The sequence below is a fragment of the Somniosus microcephalus genome, chromosome 11, assembly GCF_052327205.1.
Source record: "Somniosus microcephalus isolate GS21.2 chromosome 11, FLI_Smic_1.0, whole genome shotgun sequence".
Classification (NCBI taxonomy): domain Eukaryota; kingdom Metazoa; phylum Chordata; class Chondrichthyes; order Squaliformes; family Somniosidae; genus Somniosus; species Somniosus microcephalus.
The window spans coordinates 124,566,838-124,585,071 of NC_140997.1; the positions used below are offsets into that span (position 1 = coordinate 124,566,838).

Consider the following 18,234-nt stretch of genomic DNA (forward strand, 5'->3'; position numbering starts at 1 on the left):
CCCTGCATGACCGGCTCAAGAATGAACTGGACAGAATGACCACACTAGGAGTCATCAGGAAAGTTGAAGAGCCAACAGACTGGGTTAACTCCATGGTATGTGTCAAGAAAAAGAACAATGATCTAAGAATATGCATGGATCCAAAGGACTTAAATGCAAACATAAAACGTGAACACTACCAGATTCCCAAGCGAGAAGAAATCACCAGTGAAATGTCAGGTGCCAGATACTTTACAAAGCTCGATGCCTCACAAGGATTTTGGCAACTAAAACTGGATGAAGAGAGCACCAAATACTGTACCTTCAACGCACCATTTGGCAGGTATTGTTTCCTCAGAATGCCTTTCGGGATAATATCTGCATCTGAAATCTTTCATAGAGCGATGGAACACATAATTGAAGGTCTGGAAGGAGTTCGGGTCTATGTTGATGACATCATCATCTGGGGCTCCACACTAAAAGAACACAATGAGAGACTGACTAAAGTGCTACAGAGCATATGCCGGAATGGACTGAAGCTCAACAATGCCAAGTGTCAGTTTGGCATCCAGGAAGTCACTTTCCTAGGAGATAATCTATCTGGTAAAGGAATAGAGCCAGATATGGAAAAAGTAAACGCCGTATTCAAAATGCACTGACCCACTGACAAAAAAGGAGTGCTACGCATCATGGGGATGATAAACTTCATTGGAAAGTTCATTCCTAACTTGTCAGCCAAGACAGCCTGTCTGCGAGACCTGCTACGTAAAACAAATGAGTTCGCATGGACAGAAAGACATGAACAAGAGTGGATCAACCTCAGAACAGTGCTGACAACCACACCTGTACTCACCTTCTTTGACCCAACAAAAAGAATCAAAGTGTCAACAGATGCATCAAAAGATGGCCTAGGTGCGGTCTTGCTACAAGCAGAGGGTGAAGATTGGAAGCCTGTTGCCTATGCCTCCAGGTCTATGACTGATACTGAGTGTCGATACGCCCAGATTGAAAAGGAATGTCTAGGCTTGGTAGTTGGACTAGAAAAGTTTCATGGCTACATATATGGACTTCCCACCTTCACAGTTGAGACAGACCACAGCCCACTGGTTGCCGTCATGAAAAAGAACCTGAATGAGATGTCTCCAAGGATTCAACGACTCATGATGAAGCTGCAAAGATATGACTTTGAACTGATCTGCACACCAGGCAAATACATAGTGTTAGCAGATGCACTATCCCGAGCACCCACAATGAGTCATGTGAGCTGTACTGAAGAAGACATGGATGTTCATGTGAGTATGGTCACTGCTGCGGTGCCCGTGTCAGACACAAAATCAAAGCAAATAGCAGAAGAAACAGTAAAAGATACAGTATTACAAACAGTAATAGAGAACATTCATCATGGTTGGCCAAAAGGTTCCTGTCCAAAATATTTTCACATACGGTCAGAATCGAGTGTCGCAAGTGGACTATTACTAAAACAGAACAGAATAGTCATTCCACAGGCTCTACGTCAAGACGTGCTCAAAAGGATTCATGAGGGACACCTCGGAATTGAAAAATGCAAAAGGAGAGCAAGAGACACTGTTTATTGGCCTGGTATAAATAAGGACATTGAGAACATGATAGGCAAATGTGAGACATGTCAGAAACACCAAAACAAACAAGCAAAGGAACCAATGATAGTAGCTGACATACCAACAGCACCATGGCAAAAGGTTGGTATGGACCTTTTTCATTTAAATGGTAAAGACTATCTAATAGTGATTGACTACTATTCTAACTATCCTGAGATGGCGCTGCTCTCAAGCACCACAGCAAGCAGTGTCATAATGCATGTGAAATCCATCTTCGCCAGACATGGAATTCCCAGGATTGCCGTTAGCGACAATGGTCCGTGCTTCAACTGTAAGGAGTGGCAACAGTTTGCAGCACATTATGACTTTCAACACATCACATCCAGTCCTTTGCACGCTCAGTCGAATGGTAAGGCAGAGAAAGGTGTTCAAGTTCTCGAGCAGCTACTGAAGAAAGCGACAGAAAGCAAGTCTGATCCTTATCTCGCCCTGCTGAGCTACCGAGCCTCGCCTTTAGACTCTGGTTCTTCACCTGCTGAACTCCTAATGGGTCGCAAGTTGCGTACCACGCTACCCTGCTGTGCAAAAGAAAAGCAGAGTAAGGAACTGAGACAGAGACTTCAACTGTTAAAGCTGAAACAGAAATCATACCATGAAAAGTCATCCAAAACTCTGAATCCATTGACAAGGGATGATGTTATCAGGATTGAGGATCCAGATGCATGGAACAGGAAAGCTACAGTTCTTGAGGAAGTAGGGCCAAGGTCATACACTGTTAGAACTGAGGAAGGACATATTCTCAGGAGGAACCGCCGTTCCCTCCTAAAAACACAAGAGACTATCGAAGAGCAAATCGATGACAATGCCGCAACTGAATCTTGTCACTCACCACCAGAACAATCTAACACAAATACACATACAGGCTCTCATGAAAAAACATCAGACTTACCTGTGCTGAGAAGATCCACACGTGAAGTGAAAAAGCCTGATAGACTTAATCTTTGAGTACAAAGAAAACTACATTGAAAATGTAGTGACTGTTGAAGATGTTTATGTTGTTATTGATTGATATTCATTGATACTGATTTTGTTTAACCTCAAAGAAAGGGGGATGTAATGATCAGTAACCTGTCATTCTGGAATGATACACTAGGTGGTGCTGTATGTATATAAGAGTGGGCTACCCACAATGCACTAGGCCACCCACAAGGCAGCAGTCAAGATGGAGGCCTCTACAGATACTGTACCTAGTCTACATGTGCTCAATAAAGTGTCTAGCAAAAGCTAGCTGTTCTTAATACAAACGACTAGTTATTAATGAACATAACAGTTTTGTGGTCCTATTAAATGCCTGGTAGTTGGACCAGAGTTACAACAGGATAGGAACACAAACCGAAATACTGCAGATACTGAGGCATACCAAAGCAACAGCAGAGGAGAGAGGTAAAAAGTAATCAGAGTGTGACGTCACCAGGGAGCAGGTAAGTGATTGGTTGGTGAGTATTTCTTTTCAATACAAGCTTGACTTCTGTGGTGTTAAATTTCTAGGGTCTCTGGTGTAGTGGGGACAGTTGGTAAATAAAGCGCCCTAGAGTATACCTGTAACTGGGGTATTGAATAATTTTTTAGATTAATAAAGGAGTAAGTCATGGCAGGAGAGTTCAGACCCGTGTTCTGCTCCTCTTGCTCCATGTGGGAAATCAGGGATGCTGCCAGTGTCCCTGACGACCATGTGTGCGGGAAATGCATCCAGCTGCAGCTACTTGTAGACCGCATTGCGGCGCTTGAGCTGCGGGTGGATGAATTTTGGAGCATGCGCGATGCTGAGAGTGTCATGGATAGCACATTTAGCGAGTTGTTCACGCCTCAGGGTAGGGCTGCACAGCGGGTGACCATCAGGCGGAGCAACAGAGGCAGGCAGGAAGTGCAGGGAACCCCTGCGGACATCCCCCTTTCAAACAAGTATACCAAGTTGGACACTGTTGAGGGGGATGACTCACCAGGGGAAGGCAGCAGCAGCCAGCTTCCTGGCACCAGGGACGCTTCTGCTGCTCAGAAAGGGAGGAAAAAGAGTGGGAGAGCAATAGTGGTAGGGGATTCTATCGTAAGGGGAACAGATAGGCATTTCTGTGGCCGCAAACGTGACTCCAGGATGGTTTGTTGCCTCCCTGGGGCCAGGGTCTGGGATGTCACTGAGCGGCTACAGGGCATTCTTAAGGGGGAGGGTGAGCAGGCAGAGGTCGTGGTCCACATTGGGACCAACGACATAAGAAGGAAGGGGGAGGAGGTCCTGCATCAAGAATTTAGGGAGTTAGGTAACAGATTAAAGAGCAGGACCTCGAAGGTTGTAATCTCTGGATAGAAACATAGAAACATAGAGATAGGAACAGGAGTAGGCCATTCGGCCCTTCGAGCCTGCTCCGCCATTCAATGAGATCATGGCTGATCTTCGTCTGAGATCCTAGCTGATCTTACCAGTTCAGTACCCCGTCCCCGCCTTTTCTCCGTAACCCTTAATCCCCTTAGCCTTCAGAAATATATCCAATTCTCTGTTGAAAATATTTATTGAATTAGCCTTCGCAGCCCTCTGTGGCAGGGAATTCCACAGGCCCACCACTCTTTGAGTGAAGAAATTCTTCCTCATCTCTGTTTTAAATGATTTGCCCGCTATTTTTAGACTGTGGCCCCTGGTTCTGTGCTCCCCGGCCATTGGAAACATTCTCTCTGAATTCAGCCCGTCCAGGCCTGCCATAATTTTATATGTTTCGATGAGATCCCCTCTCAATCTTCTAAACTCCAGTGAGTACAAGCCCAAACCATTCAATCTCTCCCCATAGGTCATTCCCGCCATTCCAGGTATCAGCCTGGTGAATCGCCGCTGCACTCTTTCCATGGCAAGAACATCCTTCCGCAGATGGGGCGACCAAAACTGTACACAATACTCCAGATGCGGTCTCACCAGCACCTTGTACAGCTGTAGTAAGGTATCCCTATTCCTATACTCGAACCCCCTTGATATGAAGGCCAACATACCATTTGCCTTCTTAATCGCCTGTTGCACCTGCATGCTCTCCTTCAGTGACTGGTGCACAAGAACACCCAGGTCCCTCTGCACTTCCCCATCTCCCAATCTATTGCCATTTAGATAATAATCTACCCTCCTGTTTTTACCCCCAAAGTGGATAACCTCGCATTTATCCACATTATAGTGCATCTGCCACGTATCCGCCCATTCCCCCAACCTGTCCAAATCGCACTGTAGCCTCCTGACATCCTCATCAGAGCCCACCCCTCCTCCTAGTTTAGTGTCGTCAGCGAATTTGGAAATATTGCATCCAATTCCCTGATCCAGATCATTTATATATATTGTGAACAGCTGGGGTCCCAGGACAGATCCTTGCGGCACCCCGCTGGTCACTGCCTGCCACTCCGAAAACGAGCCGTTTATTCCAACTCTCTGTTTTCTATCCGCCAGCCAGTTCTCTATCCACGTTAATACTTTGCCCCCAATCCCATGAGCCTTAATTTTGCATGATAATCTTTTGTGTGGAACCTTATCGAAGGCTTTCTGGAAGTCAAGGTACACCACATCCACTGGCTCTCCCCCATCTATTTTACCAGTTACTTCCTCAAAAAATTCCAGCAGATTAGTCAAACACGATTTACCCTTTGTAAATCCATGTTGACTCTGTCCGATCCTTTCCCCATTTGTCAAGTGCTCCGCTATTTTATCCTTAATAATGGACTCTAGCATTCTGCCCACAACCGATGTAAGGCTTACTGGTCTATAATTCCCTGCTTTCTCTCTACCCCCCTTTTTAAATATTGGGGTAACATTAGCTACCCTCCAATCCACGGGTACTGTTCCCGAGTCAATGGAGTTCCGGAAGATGATCCTTAGAGCATCTGCTATCTCCAGGGCCACCTCCTTAAGTACCCTAGGATGTAGTTTATCAGGCCCCGGGGATTTGTCGGCCTTCAGTCCCCTCAACTTACCCAACACCATATCCCTAGAGATACTAATTTCTGTCAGCTCCTCCCTCTCATTAGTCCCTATGTTTGCCGATATTCCTGGGAGGTTATTTGTGTCCTCCTTTGTGAATACAGAACCAAAGTATGAGTTTAATTGGTCTGCCATTTCCTTATTCTCCATTATATATTCTCCCGAATTGGACTGCAAGGGACCGACTTGGGATTTTACCAGTCTTTTCCTCCTGATATACCGATAAAAGCTTTTGCAGTCTGTCTTTATGTTTGCTGCAAGTTTACTTTCGTATTCTATTTTCCCCTTCCTGATTAATCCCTTTGTCCTCTTTTGCTGTATCCTGTACTGCCCCCAATCTTCCGGTCTGGTGCTTTTTTTTGCCAGTTGATATGCCCTTTTTTTTGATTTTATGCTGTCCCTAATTTCCCTCGTTATCCACGGTTGAGTCACCTTTTTAGGTTTATTTTTATGCCAAACCGGTATAAACATGTTCTGGAATTCTTCCATTCTATCTTTGAATGCTTGCCATTGTCTATCCACTGTCAATCCCCCCAGAAACACCACCCAATCAATCTTACCCAATTCCCGTCTCATACCCTCGTAATTCCCTTTATTTAAGTTCTGGACCTTAGTCTCTGATTCAATTTCCTCACTCTCCATCTCGACTGAGAGCTCGATCATATTATGATCGCTCTGACCCAAGGGGCCTCGTACAAGAAGATTGCTGATAAGTCCCTTCTCATTGCACAATACCCAGTCTAAAATGGCCTGATCTCGAGTCGGCTCCTCGACATATTGGTCCAGATAACCGTCCCGAAAACATTCCAGGAATTCCTCCTCCTCAGAATTTTTACTAATTTGGGTAGTCCAATCAATATGTAAATTAAAGTCACCCATGATGACAGCTGTGCTCTTATCGCACGCTTCTCTAATTTCCCTTTTTATGCCTTCCCTCACCTCCATATTACTATTTGGAGGCCTATATATCACACCCACTAACGTTTTCCTCCCCTTGCTATTTCTCATTTCTACCCATACAGATTCCGTTTCATCCGAGTTAATATCCTTCCTTTCCATTGCATTAATCCCCTCCTTTACCAGCAATGCTACCCCACCTCCCCTACCTTTTTGCCGATCCTTCCTAAATATTGTATATCCCTGGATGTTAAGTTCCCAGCCTTGCCCACCCTGCAGCCACGTTTCTGTAATCCCAATCAAATCATACTTGTTTACCTCTATTTCCACAACTAATTCATCCACCTTGTTCCTAATGCTTCTAGCATTAAGATACAAAGCCTTCAGGCTTGCTTTTTTCACACTCTCATTATGAATTAGTTTGGCCCTTTGTGTTTCTCTCCTTTGCTTATTGCTTCTCACCTTTCTACCATCTATTTCTGACTTCATATGACTTCCCTCTTTTCCACTACCTAGGTTCCCATCCCCCTGCCAAATTAGTTTAAATCCTCCCGAACCGCCCTAGAAAATATTACCCCGAGGACATCGGCTCCCTCACAGTTCAGGTGTAGACCGTCCCCTTGGTACAGGTCACTCCTCCCCAAGAACTGGTTCCAATGCCTCAAGAATTTAAATCCCTCTCCCTTGCACCACTGCTCAAGCCACGTATTTAGCTTATCTATCTTACTCTCTCTAAACTTATTAGCTCGTGGCACTGGTAGCAATCCAGAGATTACTACCTTTGAGGTCCTACTTTTCAATTTAGCTCCTAACTCCCTAAATTCAGCTTGTAGGACCTCCTCCCTCTTTTTACCTACATCGTTGGTACCTACATGTACCACGACAACTGGCTGATCCCCCTCCCCCTTCAGAATGCTCTGCACCCGCTCCGAGACATCCTTGACCCTTGCACCAGGGAGGCAACATACCATCTTGGAGTCTCGGTCTCGGCCACAGAAACTCCTATCTATCCCCCTTACAATTGAATCCCCTATCACTATAGCCCTATCCCTCTTTTTCCCGCCCTTCTGTGCAGCAGAGCCAGTCATGGTGCCCTGAACCTGGCTGCTGGTGCCTTCCCCTGATAAGTCATCTCCCCCAACAGTACCCAAAACGGTAAACCTGTTTTGGAGGGAGATGACCGCAGGTGACTCCTGCACTACCTTCCTTCCTTTACCCTGCCTTTTGGTCACCCATTTACTGTCTGAGCTAGCCTTTACCTGCGGTGTGACCAACTCACTGAATGTGCTATCCACAACATCCTCAGCATCGCGTATGCTCCAGAGTGAGTCCATTCGCAGCTCCAGCGCCACCATGCGGTCCACTAGGAGCTGCAGCTGGACACACTTCCTGCACACATAGTTGTCAGGGACAGTGTCCCTGAGTTCCCACATGGCACAGGAGGAGCATGACATGGGTCCGAGCTGCCCTTCCATGACTTAACCCTTACAATACCCTTTTATTTACTACGATTTAGCTTAATTATTGAATTCTACTTAGAATAAGTTTGTGAAAGTACTCACCAACCAGTCACCTACCTGTTTTCTGGTGTTGTATTTTCACTGCCGCCTCCTGTCCTGGAACCTTTTCCACCTAGGTTAGGCTCCTGAAATAAAATAAATTGAACCTACCTTTTCAACTTCCCCTAACCCCTAAAAGGTTAGAGGAGGTGGAAGGGTGGGAGACACTACACTGTAGTGCTTCGGGTTTAGCAACAGCTCCACCTATATAAGAGTTACTGGCCTCCTGCTCTCCCGACTGCACCAGCTGTGAAAGAAAAAGCCCGCGAAAGGTGAGCTTTTAAACTCACCAGTTACTGGCCTCCTGCTCTCCCGACTGCACCAGCTCTCTCCTGGAACCTGGATTGGTCGGTGCCTCTGACTGCTCCCTCTCAAGCCTTTAAGCTCTCCCGCCTCGGGCTGCTCCCGCGCAGGTCCGCTGCTTCTCCGGTCTCGGGGCTGTGGGCCAGTGCCACGTGCTAGTAAGTATAGGAATGGGAGGATAGAGCAGATAGAGCAGATGAATGCGTGGCTAAAGAGTTGGTGTAGGGGGGAGGGTTTTACTTTCCTGGATCACTGGGCCTGCTTCTGGGAAAGGTGGGACTCGTACAAGTCGGACGGGTTGCACCTGAACCAGAGCGGGACAAATATCCTTGCGGGGAGGTTTGCTAGCACTGTTGGGGGGGATTTAAACTAACTTGGCAGGGGGATGGGATACAGAGGGGAGCTGAAATAGGGGGTGATGTGCTGCCAATTATAGAGAAAAAAACAAGTCAGCTTGGTAGACAGGGCAAATATATGAGGGCAAGGCTGGATGGCATCTATTTTAATGCAAGGAGTCTTGCAAATAAGGTGGATGAACTGAAGGTGTTGATAAACAAATGGGAGTATGATATTGTTGCTATCACGGAGACATGGTTGAGGGAGGGGCAAGACTGGCAGCTCAATATTCCGGGGTACAGAATCTTCAGGCGAGACAGAGGGGGAGGTATAAGAGGAGGGGGTGTCGCAATATTAATTAAGGAGTCAATTACTGCAGTAAGGAGGGATGATATATTAGCAGGTTCCTCTAATGAGGCCATATGGGTGGAGCTTAAAAACAAAAAGGGGGCAAGCACTTTGCTGGGAGTGTACTATAGGCCTCCAAACAGTCAGGGGGAGATAGAGGAACAGATATGTAGGCAAATCTCAGAGAAATGTGCAAATAATAGGGTAATAATAATGGGGGATTTCAACTTCCCCAATATTAACTGGGATAGTCAGAGTGTGAAAGGCTCAGAGGGTGTAGAATTCTTAAAGTGCATCCAGGAGAGCTTTTTGAGCCAGCATGTAGAAAGTCCTACAAGAGAGGGGGCGGTACTGGACCTAATTCTAGGGAATGTGGCCGGCCAAGTGGAAAAAGTGCTAGTAGGTGAGCACTTTGGTGATAGTGACCATAATATGGTAAGATTTAAGGTGGTCATGGAAAAGGACAGGGATGGGTCGGAAATAAAGGTTCTAAATTGGGGAAAGGCCGATTTTAATAGGATAAGGCAGGATCTGGCCAAAATGGACTGGGATCAGCTACTTGTAGGAAAATCCGCATCGGAGCAATGGGAGGCTTTCAGAAGGGAGATTGAGATCATACAATGGCAACATGTTCCCGTAAAGGTCAAGAGTGGTTCCAAAAACCACAGGGAACCTTGGATGTCAGGGGATATACGAGAATGGATTAGGAAAAAAAGGAGGGCTTTTGGTAGATACAAAAGGCTAAAGATGGAGGAAGCCCTAGAGGAGTGCAAAAAGTGCAGGGGGATACTTAAAAAAGAAATGAGGAGATCAAGGAGGGGCCATGAAATAACACTGGCGAGCAAAATAAAGGAAAATCCTAAGATGTTTTATAAGTATATTAAGGGTAAGAGGATAACTAGGGAAAAAATAGGGCCCATTAGGGACAAAAGTGGCAATCTGTGTGTGGAGCCGGAAGATGTAGGAGGGGTTCTAAATGAATTTTTTGCATCTGTTTTCACGATGGAGAAGGACGGTGTAGACATAGAAATAGGGCGGGGGGACTGTGATATGCTCGAACATATTAACATCGAGAGGGAGGAGGTATTGGCAGTTTTAGCTGGCCTAAAAATGGATAAATCCCCAGGCCCGAATGAAATGTATCCCAGGCTGCTGGGTGAGGCAAAGGAAGAGATTGCGGGGGCTCTAACACATATATTCAGGACCTCTCTGGCCACAGGGGATGTGCCAGAGGACTGGAGAACCGCTAATGTAGTACCATTATTCAAGAAGGGTAGTAGGGAAAAACCGGGGAACTACAGGCCAGTGAGCCTAACATCAGTGGTAGGAAAATTCTTGGAAAAAATTCTGAGGGACAAAATTTGTCTCCACTTGGAGAGGCAAGGATTAATCAGGGATAGACAACATGGCTTTGTCAAGGGAAGATCATGTCTGACTAATTTGATTGAATTTTTTGAGGGGGTGACTAGGTGTGTGGATGAGGGTAACGCAGTGGATGTGGTATAGATGGATTTCAGTAAGGCCTTCGATAAAGTCCCGCACAGGAGACTGGTCAAGAAGGTAAGAGCCCATGGAATCCAGGGTGCCTTGGCACATTGGATACAAAACTGGCTTAGTGGCAGAAGGCAGAGGGTGATGGTCGAAGGTTGTTTTTGTGACTGGAAGCCTGTGGCCAGTGGGGTACCACAGGGATCGGTGCTGGGTCCCTTGCTGTTTGTGGTCTACATTAATGACTTGGATATGAATGTAAAGGGTATGATCGGTAAGTTCGCGGATGATACAAAAATTGGTAGGGTGGTAAATAGCGAGGAGGGTAGCCTCAGTCTGCAGGACGATATAGATGGGTTGGTCAGATGGGCGGAACAGTGGCAAATGGAATTTAACCCGGAAAAGTGCGAGGTGATGCACTTTGGGGGGACTAACGAGGCAAGGGAATACACAATGAATGGAAAGACCCTAGGCAAGACGGAGGGTCAGAGGGATCTGGGTGTGCGAGTACACAGATCCCTGAAGGCGGCGGAACAGGTGGATAAGGTGGTACAAAAGGCATATGGGATACTTGCCTTCATTAGCCGAGGCATTGAATATAAGAGCAAGGAGGTTATGATGGAGCTGTATAAAACACTGGTTAGGCCACAGCTGGAATAGTGTGTGCAGTTCTGGTCGCCACACTACAGGAAGGATGTGATCGCGTTAGAGAGGGTGCAGAGGAGGTTCACCAGGATGTTACCAGGGCTGGAGCGCTTCAGCTATGAAGAGAGACTGGGCAGATTGGGTTTGTTTTCCTTGGAGCAGAGGAGGCTGAGGGGGGACATGATTGAGGTGTACAAAATGATGAGGGGCATAGATAGGATGGATGCTGAGGAGCTTTTTCCCTTAGTAGAGGGGTCAATAACTAGGGGGCATAGATTCAAGGTAAAGGGCGGGAGGTTTAGAGGGGATTTGAGAAAGAACTTTTTCACCCAGAGGGTGGTTGGAGTCTGGAACTCACTGCCTGAAAGGGTTGTGGAGGCAGAAACCCTCACAACATTTAAGAAGCATTTGGATGAGCACTTGAAATGCCATAGCATACAAGGCTACGGAACAAATGCTGGAATATGGGATTAGATTAGACAGGGCTTGATGGCCGGCGCGGACACGATGGGCCGAGGGCCTCTATCCGTGCTGTATTACTCTATGACTCTATGATACTGGAAATCTCAAAGAAAAACAGAAAACGCTGGAGACACTCAGCAGGTCAGGCAGCATCGGTCGAGAAAACACGAGACACTTGACCTTTCTGGTATAAAACCATTCCTCAAAACAGACCCGGGGTTTGCAGGAGATGAGGAAACAGTGCAAACTAACCACAGGACTTTACAGCTCTTAAATTTCATGGGGATAAAAGTCCACATCGCACTTTACAGTGACGGAGCAACAGATTCTGTCTGAAGCTCCCCACTGATCCACTTTCCATTTCCCCAACTCGTTGTGGGCTGCTTTGCAGATCCACTGCAGACTGACTGGTGTAGGTCAGTCTCTTTCAATCTATTGTGGTCAACATTGTGAACCTTGGTATCACGGACTCATTCTGGAGCCACCGAGATGCCCATCAATTCTCCGAGAGACGGGTTAACTTAGAGCCGGCTGTGCTCGACACCATCTGTAGGGTGGAATTTCATCGAGCTCTTTGAGATATGTTGTGAAACTCTGATTCTGAGAACAGAGATGCTTTCAAATTCAGTTTGAGGAAAGTCAAAGAAACCAACAGCAATGACATCACAGAATAATCATCCAAACCTCTGTATTCCAAAGCTCTGATTGGCTCTGGGTATCACACACCGCCCCCTCTCCTTTGTTAATTGGTGCCTGGATTGATGGAAGATCCTGACTGGCTCACAGGGATTGTCAATCATCATTGATCATGCCAGACCCTGTTGAAATGCAGGAGCTTGTGAGGGTAGAGGTTAGGTTGTTACTACAGTGGAGTTTGAGCTCAGTGCTTTGCAACAGGAAGAGTTAAGATGGCCTCCCAAGTGCGTCAGAACTATCACAAGGACTGTGAGGATGCTGTCAACAAGCAGATCAACATGGAGCTCTATTCCTCCTATGTTTATCTCTCCATGGTGAGTTTTGTATTTTTGGGGTCCTATTTCAAAATTAAGGCTGTTATTTTATTCTAAGCAGGTAGAATTTCTCTAGGTCAATGAATGGGCTTTAGAGGGTCTCTCTATAGCCCTCCCCAGTCTTAATCCAGTGAATGCTCTTAAGACAGTGATCTTGCAGAAGGACTCTTTCCTGCTCTGTAATAGCTCTGTCCTATTCTGATGTGTTTATATTTGAAACTAACTCCAGGGTTTCATCAAGTTTGTAATGGAGGGTTCATCTTGAAGATTCACTAAAACTAGTCAACTTCCAACTTGGATGGCAACAATTAGATTGAATTGGGTGACTAGTTAGTGAAACATTGGCTGGTTCTGGCCAGTTTTTATCCCCCTCTAATTGAGTGAATCCTGTTAGTCTTTCTCACCTGAGGATGGTGTTAAACTATTTAATTTTAAAGATTTGGCTCTTTTCCTTCTCTGCTTTTAGACTTTCATCTGGGAACAAAAGAAGATACCACAGATATTTTGACCAAGTGTAGTTGAGAGCTTTATTCCAAAAAGCATTAAAGCTCGCTAATATTTTCTAGTAACATAACCTCCTATTCTGTTGAGCTACTTCAATGAGGAGCTTCCAACATATTCAAAAAGGATTTGGAAAGTATTGGTGTTGCTACCATTTGAGTTGGCCATGGATCAGATCTAGATTTCAATTGTCTCTTTTCCATTTTTCTCTCTACCTGCAGTCGTATTACTTTGACCGGGATGATGTTGCCCTGCGTCACTTTGCCGAGTTCTTCAAGGAGCAGTCACATGAGGAACGTGAGCATGCTGAGAAACTGCTGAAATTCCAGAATCTGCGTGGGGGGCGTGTTGTCCTGGAGGATGTCAAGGTTAGATTCAGCAAACTTTGAAGAATTGCCATGGTTTTGTGAAAAGTAGGCTAGTTACCTCATACTAGATTATCTGAGTCATGGAAGTTGTTCCAAGAGGAGGCTCAATGATTGTTGTATGCATGGATTTTCAGAAGGCAGGAGATTGCTGGCAGAAATTGGAAGTGCATTAGAAGCAACCTTGTGACCCCAATAAAACTGGGTGGAGTAGGAGGCAGTTGGTATAAAATAGACCACTGGATGGTGACTAGTGCATATGATCTAAATGTGCAAATAGTGATCTGCTGAGCTAGGGTCTATAGTGAGCTCCAGGGCAAAATTGGAGACTGGCTAGGGGGTTGACTGGAAGGAAGTGGTTGATGTTCACATCAGATGTAAGAGTGTAGGGATTTGGGGTGTGTCCCAGTACAGATGTCATTTAGAAGCTAGCTTGCAGAGACAAAAGGCTGATTGAAAGGTGGGCTTCATGTTCTGGCATAGAATAGAAAGCAAGGAAGTGTTACTGCAATTACTGCTAGATAGACCTCATTTGGAATATTGTGCTCCATTTTAGGTGATCTCACTTTAGAGCCTATAGTGCTGTGATTTCAAGTCAAATAACTCATTCCAAAGAGAATTCTTGATGAACTGTCTGGTTAAAATCCTGGCTTAGAATATCAAGAATGACATTGAGTTGTGATCTGACTAACTCCTGAAATGTTCAAGTCTGTTAACTAATTTCTTCCAATGTTACTCTATACCCCACCCCTACAAACTCTCAGAAACCAGAGCAGGATGAGTGGAGCAATGGCCTAGTGGTGATGCAGAGAGCTCTGCAGCTGGAGAAGGATGTCAACCAGAGTCTGTTGGATCTACACCAACTCTCCACTGGGAACACTGACCCTCATGTAAGTTCCTAATGTCTCATTTAAAGAAAGATTTGCATATCTACAGTGCCTTCCTTGTCGTCGGTGTCCAAAAACACTACAGCCAATTCAGTACTTCTTGAAGTGTCATTATTGTAATGTTTGCAACATGGCAGTCAATCTGCACACCAAGATCCTGCTGCAGAAATGAGAGAAATCACCAGATAGTCTGTTTTATTAAGTTGGTTAGTGATAAATATTGGCCAGGACACTGACATTCCAGTTTTTTTTCTTTGAAATAGTACCATGTGGGCAGACAAGACCTTGTGTACTGTTTTATCCAAAAGACAATACCTCTGACATTGCAGCTCTCCCTCAGTACTGCAGTGAAGTGTTGGTTTTCACTCAATTCTCTGAAATGGGACAACCCAGGGCCTTCTGACTGGCAGTGGTACCAGTAAGCCATGGCTGACACTTGCCATGTTTTGGGTGAGTTGAAGGCTATCTGGGGAGCTTAATCTGATCACTGATCTTTAGCAATATCTCCATGCCCAATAGGTTTCTGATGATCTTTCACAAAAGACTTCAACATCAGGATCTCCCTGAGATGAGGCCAGTGCATAAAGCAGATTGAAATTGGGACAGCAAAGGATAAGTTTTAACTGAAGGGGGTTCTGCTTTCCAATTTTAAATTGGTAAATGCATTACTCCTGGAGTAAATCTAATCTGACGTCCAATCCACCTATTTCTCTGCAGCACTTGTACCAGTTACCCCATCCAGTAGAAGATAAAGGACCATCTCCATGGGCGGTGAAGCTCAGAAGGCCTTTGATGATGTCTCCTCTGAGCTAATTGTGCTTTGTTTTTCACTTTCAGTTGTGTGACTTCCTGGAGACCCACTACTTGGATGAGCAAGTGAAGATGATCAAGAAGCTTGGAGATCACATCACCAACTTGAAGAGACTGGGAGCCCCTGAGAATGGCATGGGAGAGTACCTGTTTGACAAGCACAGCCTGAGTTGAATGGGATTCTTGAACCATTAGTTCTATACAGGTTGGAAATGAAGTGTGACCAACTTCTGGTGGTGAATACTTTGGTTGTCATTATTTCCCAGTTTTCTCATCTAACTGTCACAGTACATGGAAATAAAGGTTATTCATCATTGAACTGGTTTGTCTTTGTTTAATTAAATAGCTGATCTGGTTAAGATCCCACTGCACAATACACAGCTGTGTAATATGATCCAAGTTAAAAATACAGAAGTCACTCCCAGGATGGCTGTGCCCACATCTTCAAATCATCACTGGAGAGGATTCTAATGGTTTTCTGAGCTCTCGGTAACAGTTCCTGCTGAAAAGGGTTTTTTATAACATCTGCCAGCAAACAGTCATTAAGCTGTGGTGGTTTAAAACAAAGAAATGGGCAAGGGTGAAGGGGGTTGAATTAGTGCTGACAGTAGTGACTCTTCAGTCAGGAGAAGGGAGAGTACATGCCTGGTGTCTTGCTTCAGACTTTTACCTGTAAAGGTGGGGGAATGATCTGCTATTGAGCTGTCTTTACATTTGACTGATGGCATAAGTCACGCACTAGATTGCCAAAGCTGTGTGACATGTGTACACAGTACAGCGTTGGCCATCTTAGAAACTTCCATTTGGGCAGGATCATTTCTGTTTATCATTTTCTTTCCCAGGTTACTTTCTTTTTCTAGCCCCACCGACGGCAATACTTGATGTCTGGGATTAAGTAAAGCACTAGTCTGAATCGAGCAGTAGTGTGTCCTACGGGGAGTTTGTTGGTGTTGGGTAAAGTGAAGCTAAATCAGTAATCATGTAGGAGTCACTGGAAATAGAGTGCGAGACTTTCATAGCAGCAAAGAAAAACACATGTTAGCTTTATTAACTCTCCGCATGGACTGAGGGACTCGGCCTCGTCGCAGGGCTATGACATCGACACACAATCGACGACTCTTAAAGGGACCCTGCTCCGATAACCCAACCAAGTTCCGTACATAACGTGGAGCGATAACATTGCCTATACATAGTGAATTGTGTTACTGTCCCTATGTGCTCTCTGCCACAATCATATCAATCCTATTCAAGCCAATGATTTTTCTACCAAAAACTAACTGACTTTCTATTGCAGCAGCATTGTTGTAGGTGTAACATTTGCATACTGAATTATCATTGGCCCGCAAGCATCGAAGCAATACCTATTGTATTCACATGATCACATGTTGCGTTGTCATTGGCCTGCAGGCATCTGTAAGGACTGCTATTGTTTAGAAGATCCAGGGGTCCGAACTCCATCTTGTCCACACGGTGCTGTATTGATTGAGAAAGCTTACAGACTTGATGCTTCATTAAAAGAGTTTAAATTGTAATAATCCGTTGTCCTGCAATTTATTATTTTTGTACAAAGTGTGCAAAACAAGACAGTAGGGATCCACTAGCTAATTCTGATCAAATAGTAGCTAGATTATTTTCGCTAATTCATTCGGTATATCGCTAATGGCCACAACTGTTCCAAAAGACTGCCCTTAACCCAGAAAGTGTGCGGTGATTTCTGAGTGTTCCTGAAGAGTCCACAAATTAAACATCCATTAAAGCTGTTCAAAAATAGTTCATCTAAAGGGAATGAATGAACTCCATTTGAAAATACCAAGCCACAAGGGCCCTTTAAATATTCTCTCCAGCACTGAGCGAGTATACATGGATAGACTGATTCATAATGGGCCAGAAATTCGTGACCAAAGGCGTGAGTACGGTCGGGGTACTCACGCATCTGGCCGTTGGAAATGCCGGCGTTCAGCATGAACAGCGCATGCGGGGAACGCCGGCATTTCCAGACCTCGGAACGAAGGGGTTCATAGGCACAGCGCGTGCGACTGCACAGGCAGCGCTTGCGCAGTGAACTTCATAGATTTCATTCATGGATTCAGTGAGGCTAAGTCCTTACAAGTTACACTTGAAAAAAGCAGGTGTAAAGTTGTTCCAAGGCTGCGGAGGAAGATATATTTTATCGTGGAGCTTCTGAAAGGCAATATTTTTGTTTGGGAAAGGGAGGGAAGTTATTTTAAGAAATTTTAAGTAAGTTTTAAAGTTTAAATTTTTTTTTTTAAACGGGGTTTTCAGAACGGCAGGTAGAAGGAGCAATTGTGGCTGTGTGAATGGAATGTGAAAATGAGTGTTCTAAAATGAGTAATGTAACATTTCCAGCACTTTTAAGAAAGAAACTTTTCATCAGTAATAAGTAATTATGTATGTATGTCCGCATATATTCCTTTACGTATATGTTTGTATGTTTTATATTCCTTTACTAATGTGTATGAATGTATGTTTTTAATTATGATTTTCCAATAAGTTACTTTCTCTGAAAGTCATAATTAAATAATACATTCATACACATAACTAAAGGAATATATACATAACACGCAAAGGAATATATACAGACATACATACTTTCAGAAGCTCCACGATAAGAAATATCTTCCTCCGCAGCCTCTGGAGCAACTGTACCCATGCTTTTTTCATGTGTAAGTTGTAAGGACTTGACCTCACTGAAATCATGAATGAAAGCGGCGAATTTTACTGCGCACGCGTTTTGCCTCTGAACCCCTTCGTTCAGAGGACAGGAAATGCCGGTTTTCCCCGCATGCGCTGTGCATGCTGAAAACCGGCATTTCCTCCGGCCAGACGCGTAAGTACCCCGACTGTACTCGCGCATTTGGAAGGGAATTACTGGGCCAACATTTACATGTAAAAAAAAATGAAAAATTTAACAATTGCACGATTTGCCCCCTCGCATCTGCGACTGAGGGTCCAAGGAGGTGCATTGCGCAAGAGGTCATCGTCGTACATATCCTCACACTGTTCCCTTTCGGGAACTGTATGAAGTGGTGGAAGGATTTATGGC

General features: G+C 44.9%; 1 protein-coding gene across 1 annotated transcript; it reads left to right on the forward strand.

Moving 5' to 3' along the window:
• Window positions 1–12,452: 12,452 nt before the first annotated feature.
• On the forward strand, window positions 12,453–15,489 carry LOC147110864 (ferritin heavy chain, oocyte isoform-like). Its single transcript, XM_086002282.1, has 4 exons — window positions 12,453–12,607; window positions 13,330–13,476; window positions 14,238–14,363; window positions 15,198–15,489. Exons 1-4 carry the CDS (start codon window positions 12,506–12,508, stop codon window positions 15,342–15,344), a joined length of 522 nt encoding a protein of 173 aa, XP_085858408.1. The 5' UTR covers window positions 12,453–12,505; the 3' UTR covers window positions 15,345–15,489.
• The last annotated feature ends 2,745 nt before the right edge of the window (window positions 15,490–18,234 follow it).

Bases quoted from the DNA above. Each gene is read 5' to 3' on its own strand.
- LOC147110864 (XM_086002282.1), top strand. From the start codon at position 12,506: ATGGCCTCCCAAGTGCGTCAGAACTATCACAAGGACTGTGAGGATGCT. The intron at 13,477-14,237 runs GTTAGATTCAGC...ACAAACTCTCAG, and splicing joins TTGTCCTGGAGGATGTCAAG to AAACCAGAGCAGGATGAGTG. The intron at 14,364-15,197 runs GTAAGTTCCTAA...TTTCACTTTCAG, and splicing joins CTGGGAACACTGACCCTCAT to TTGTGTGACTTCCTGGAGAC.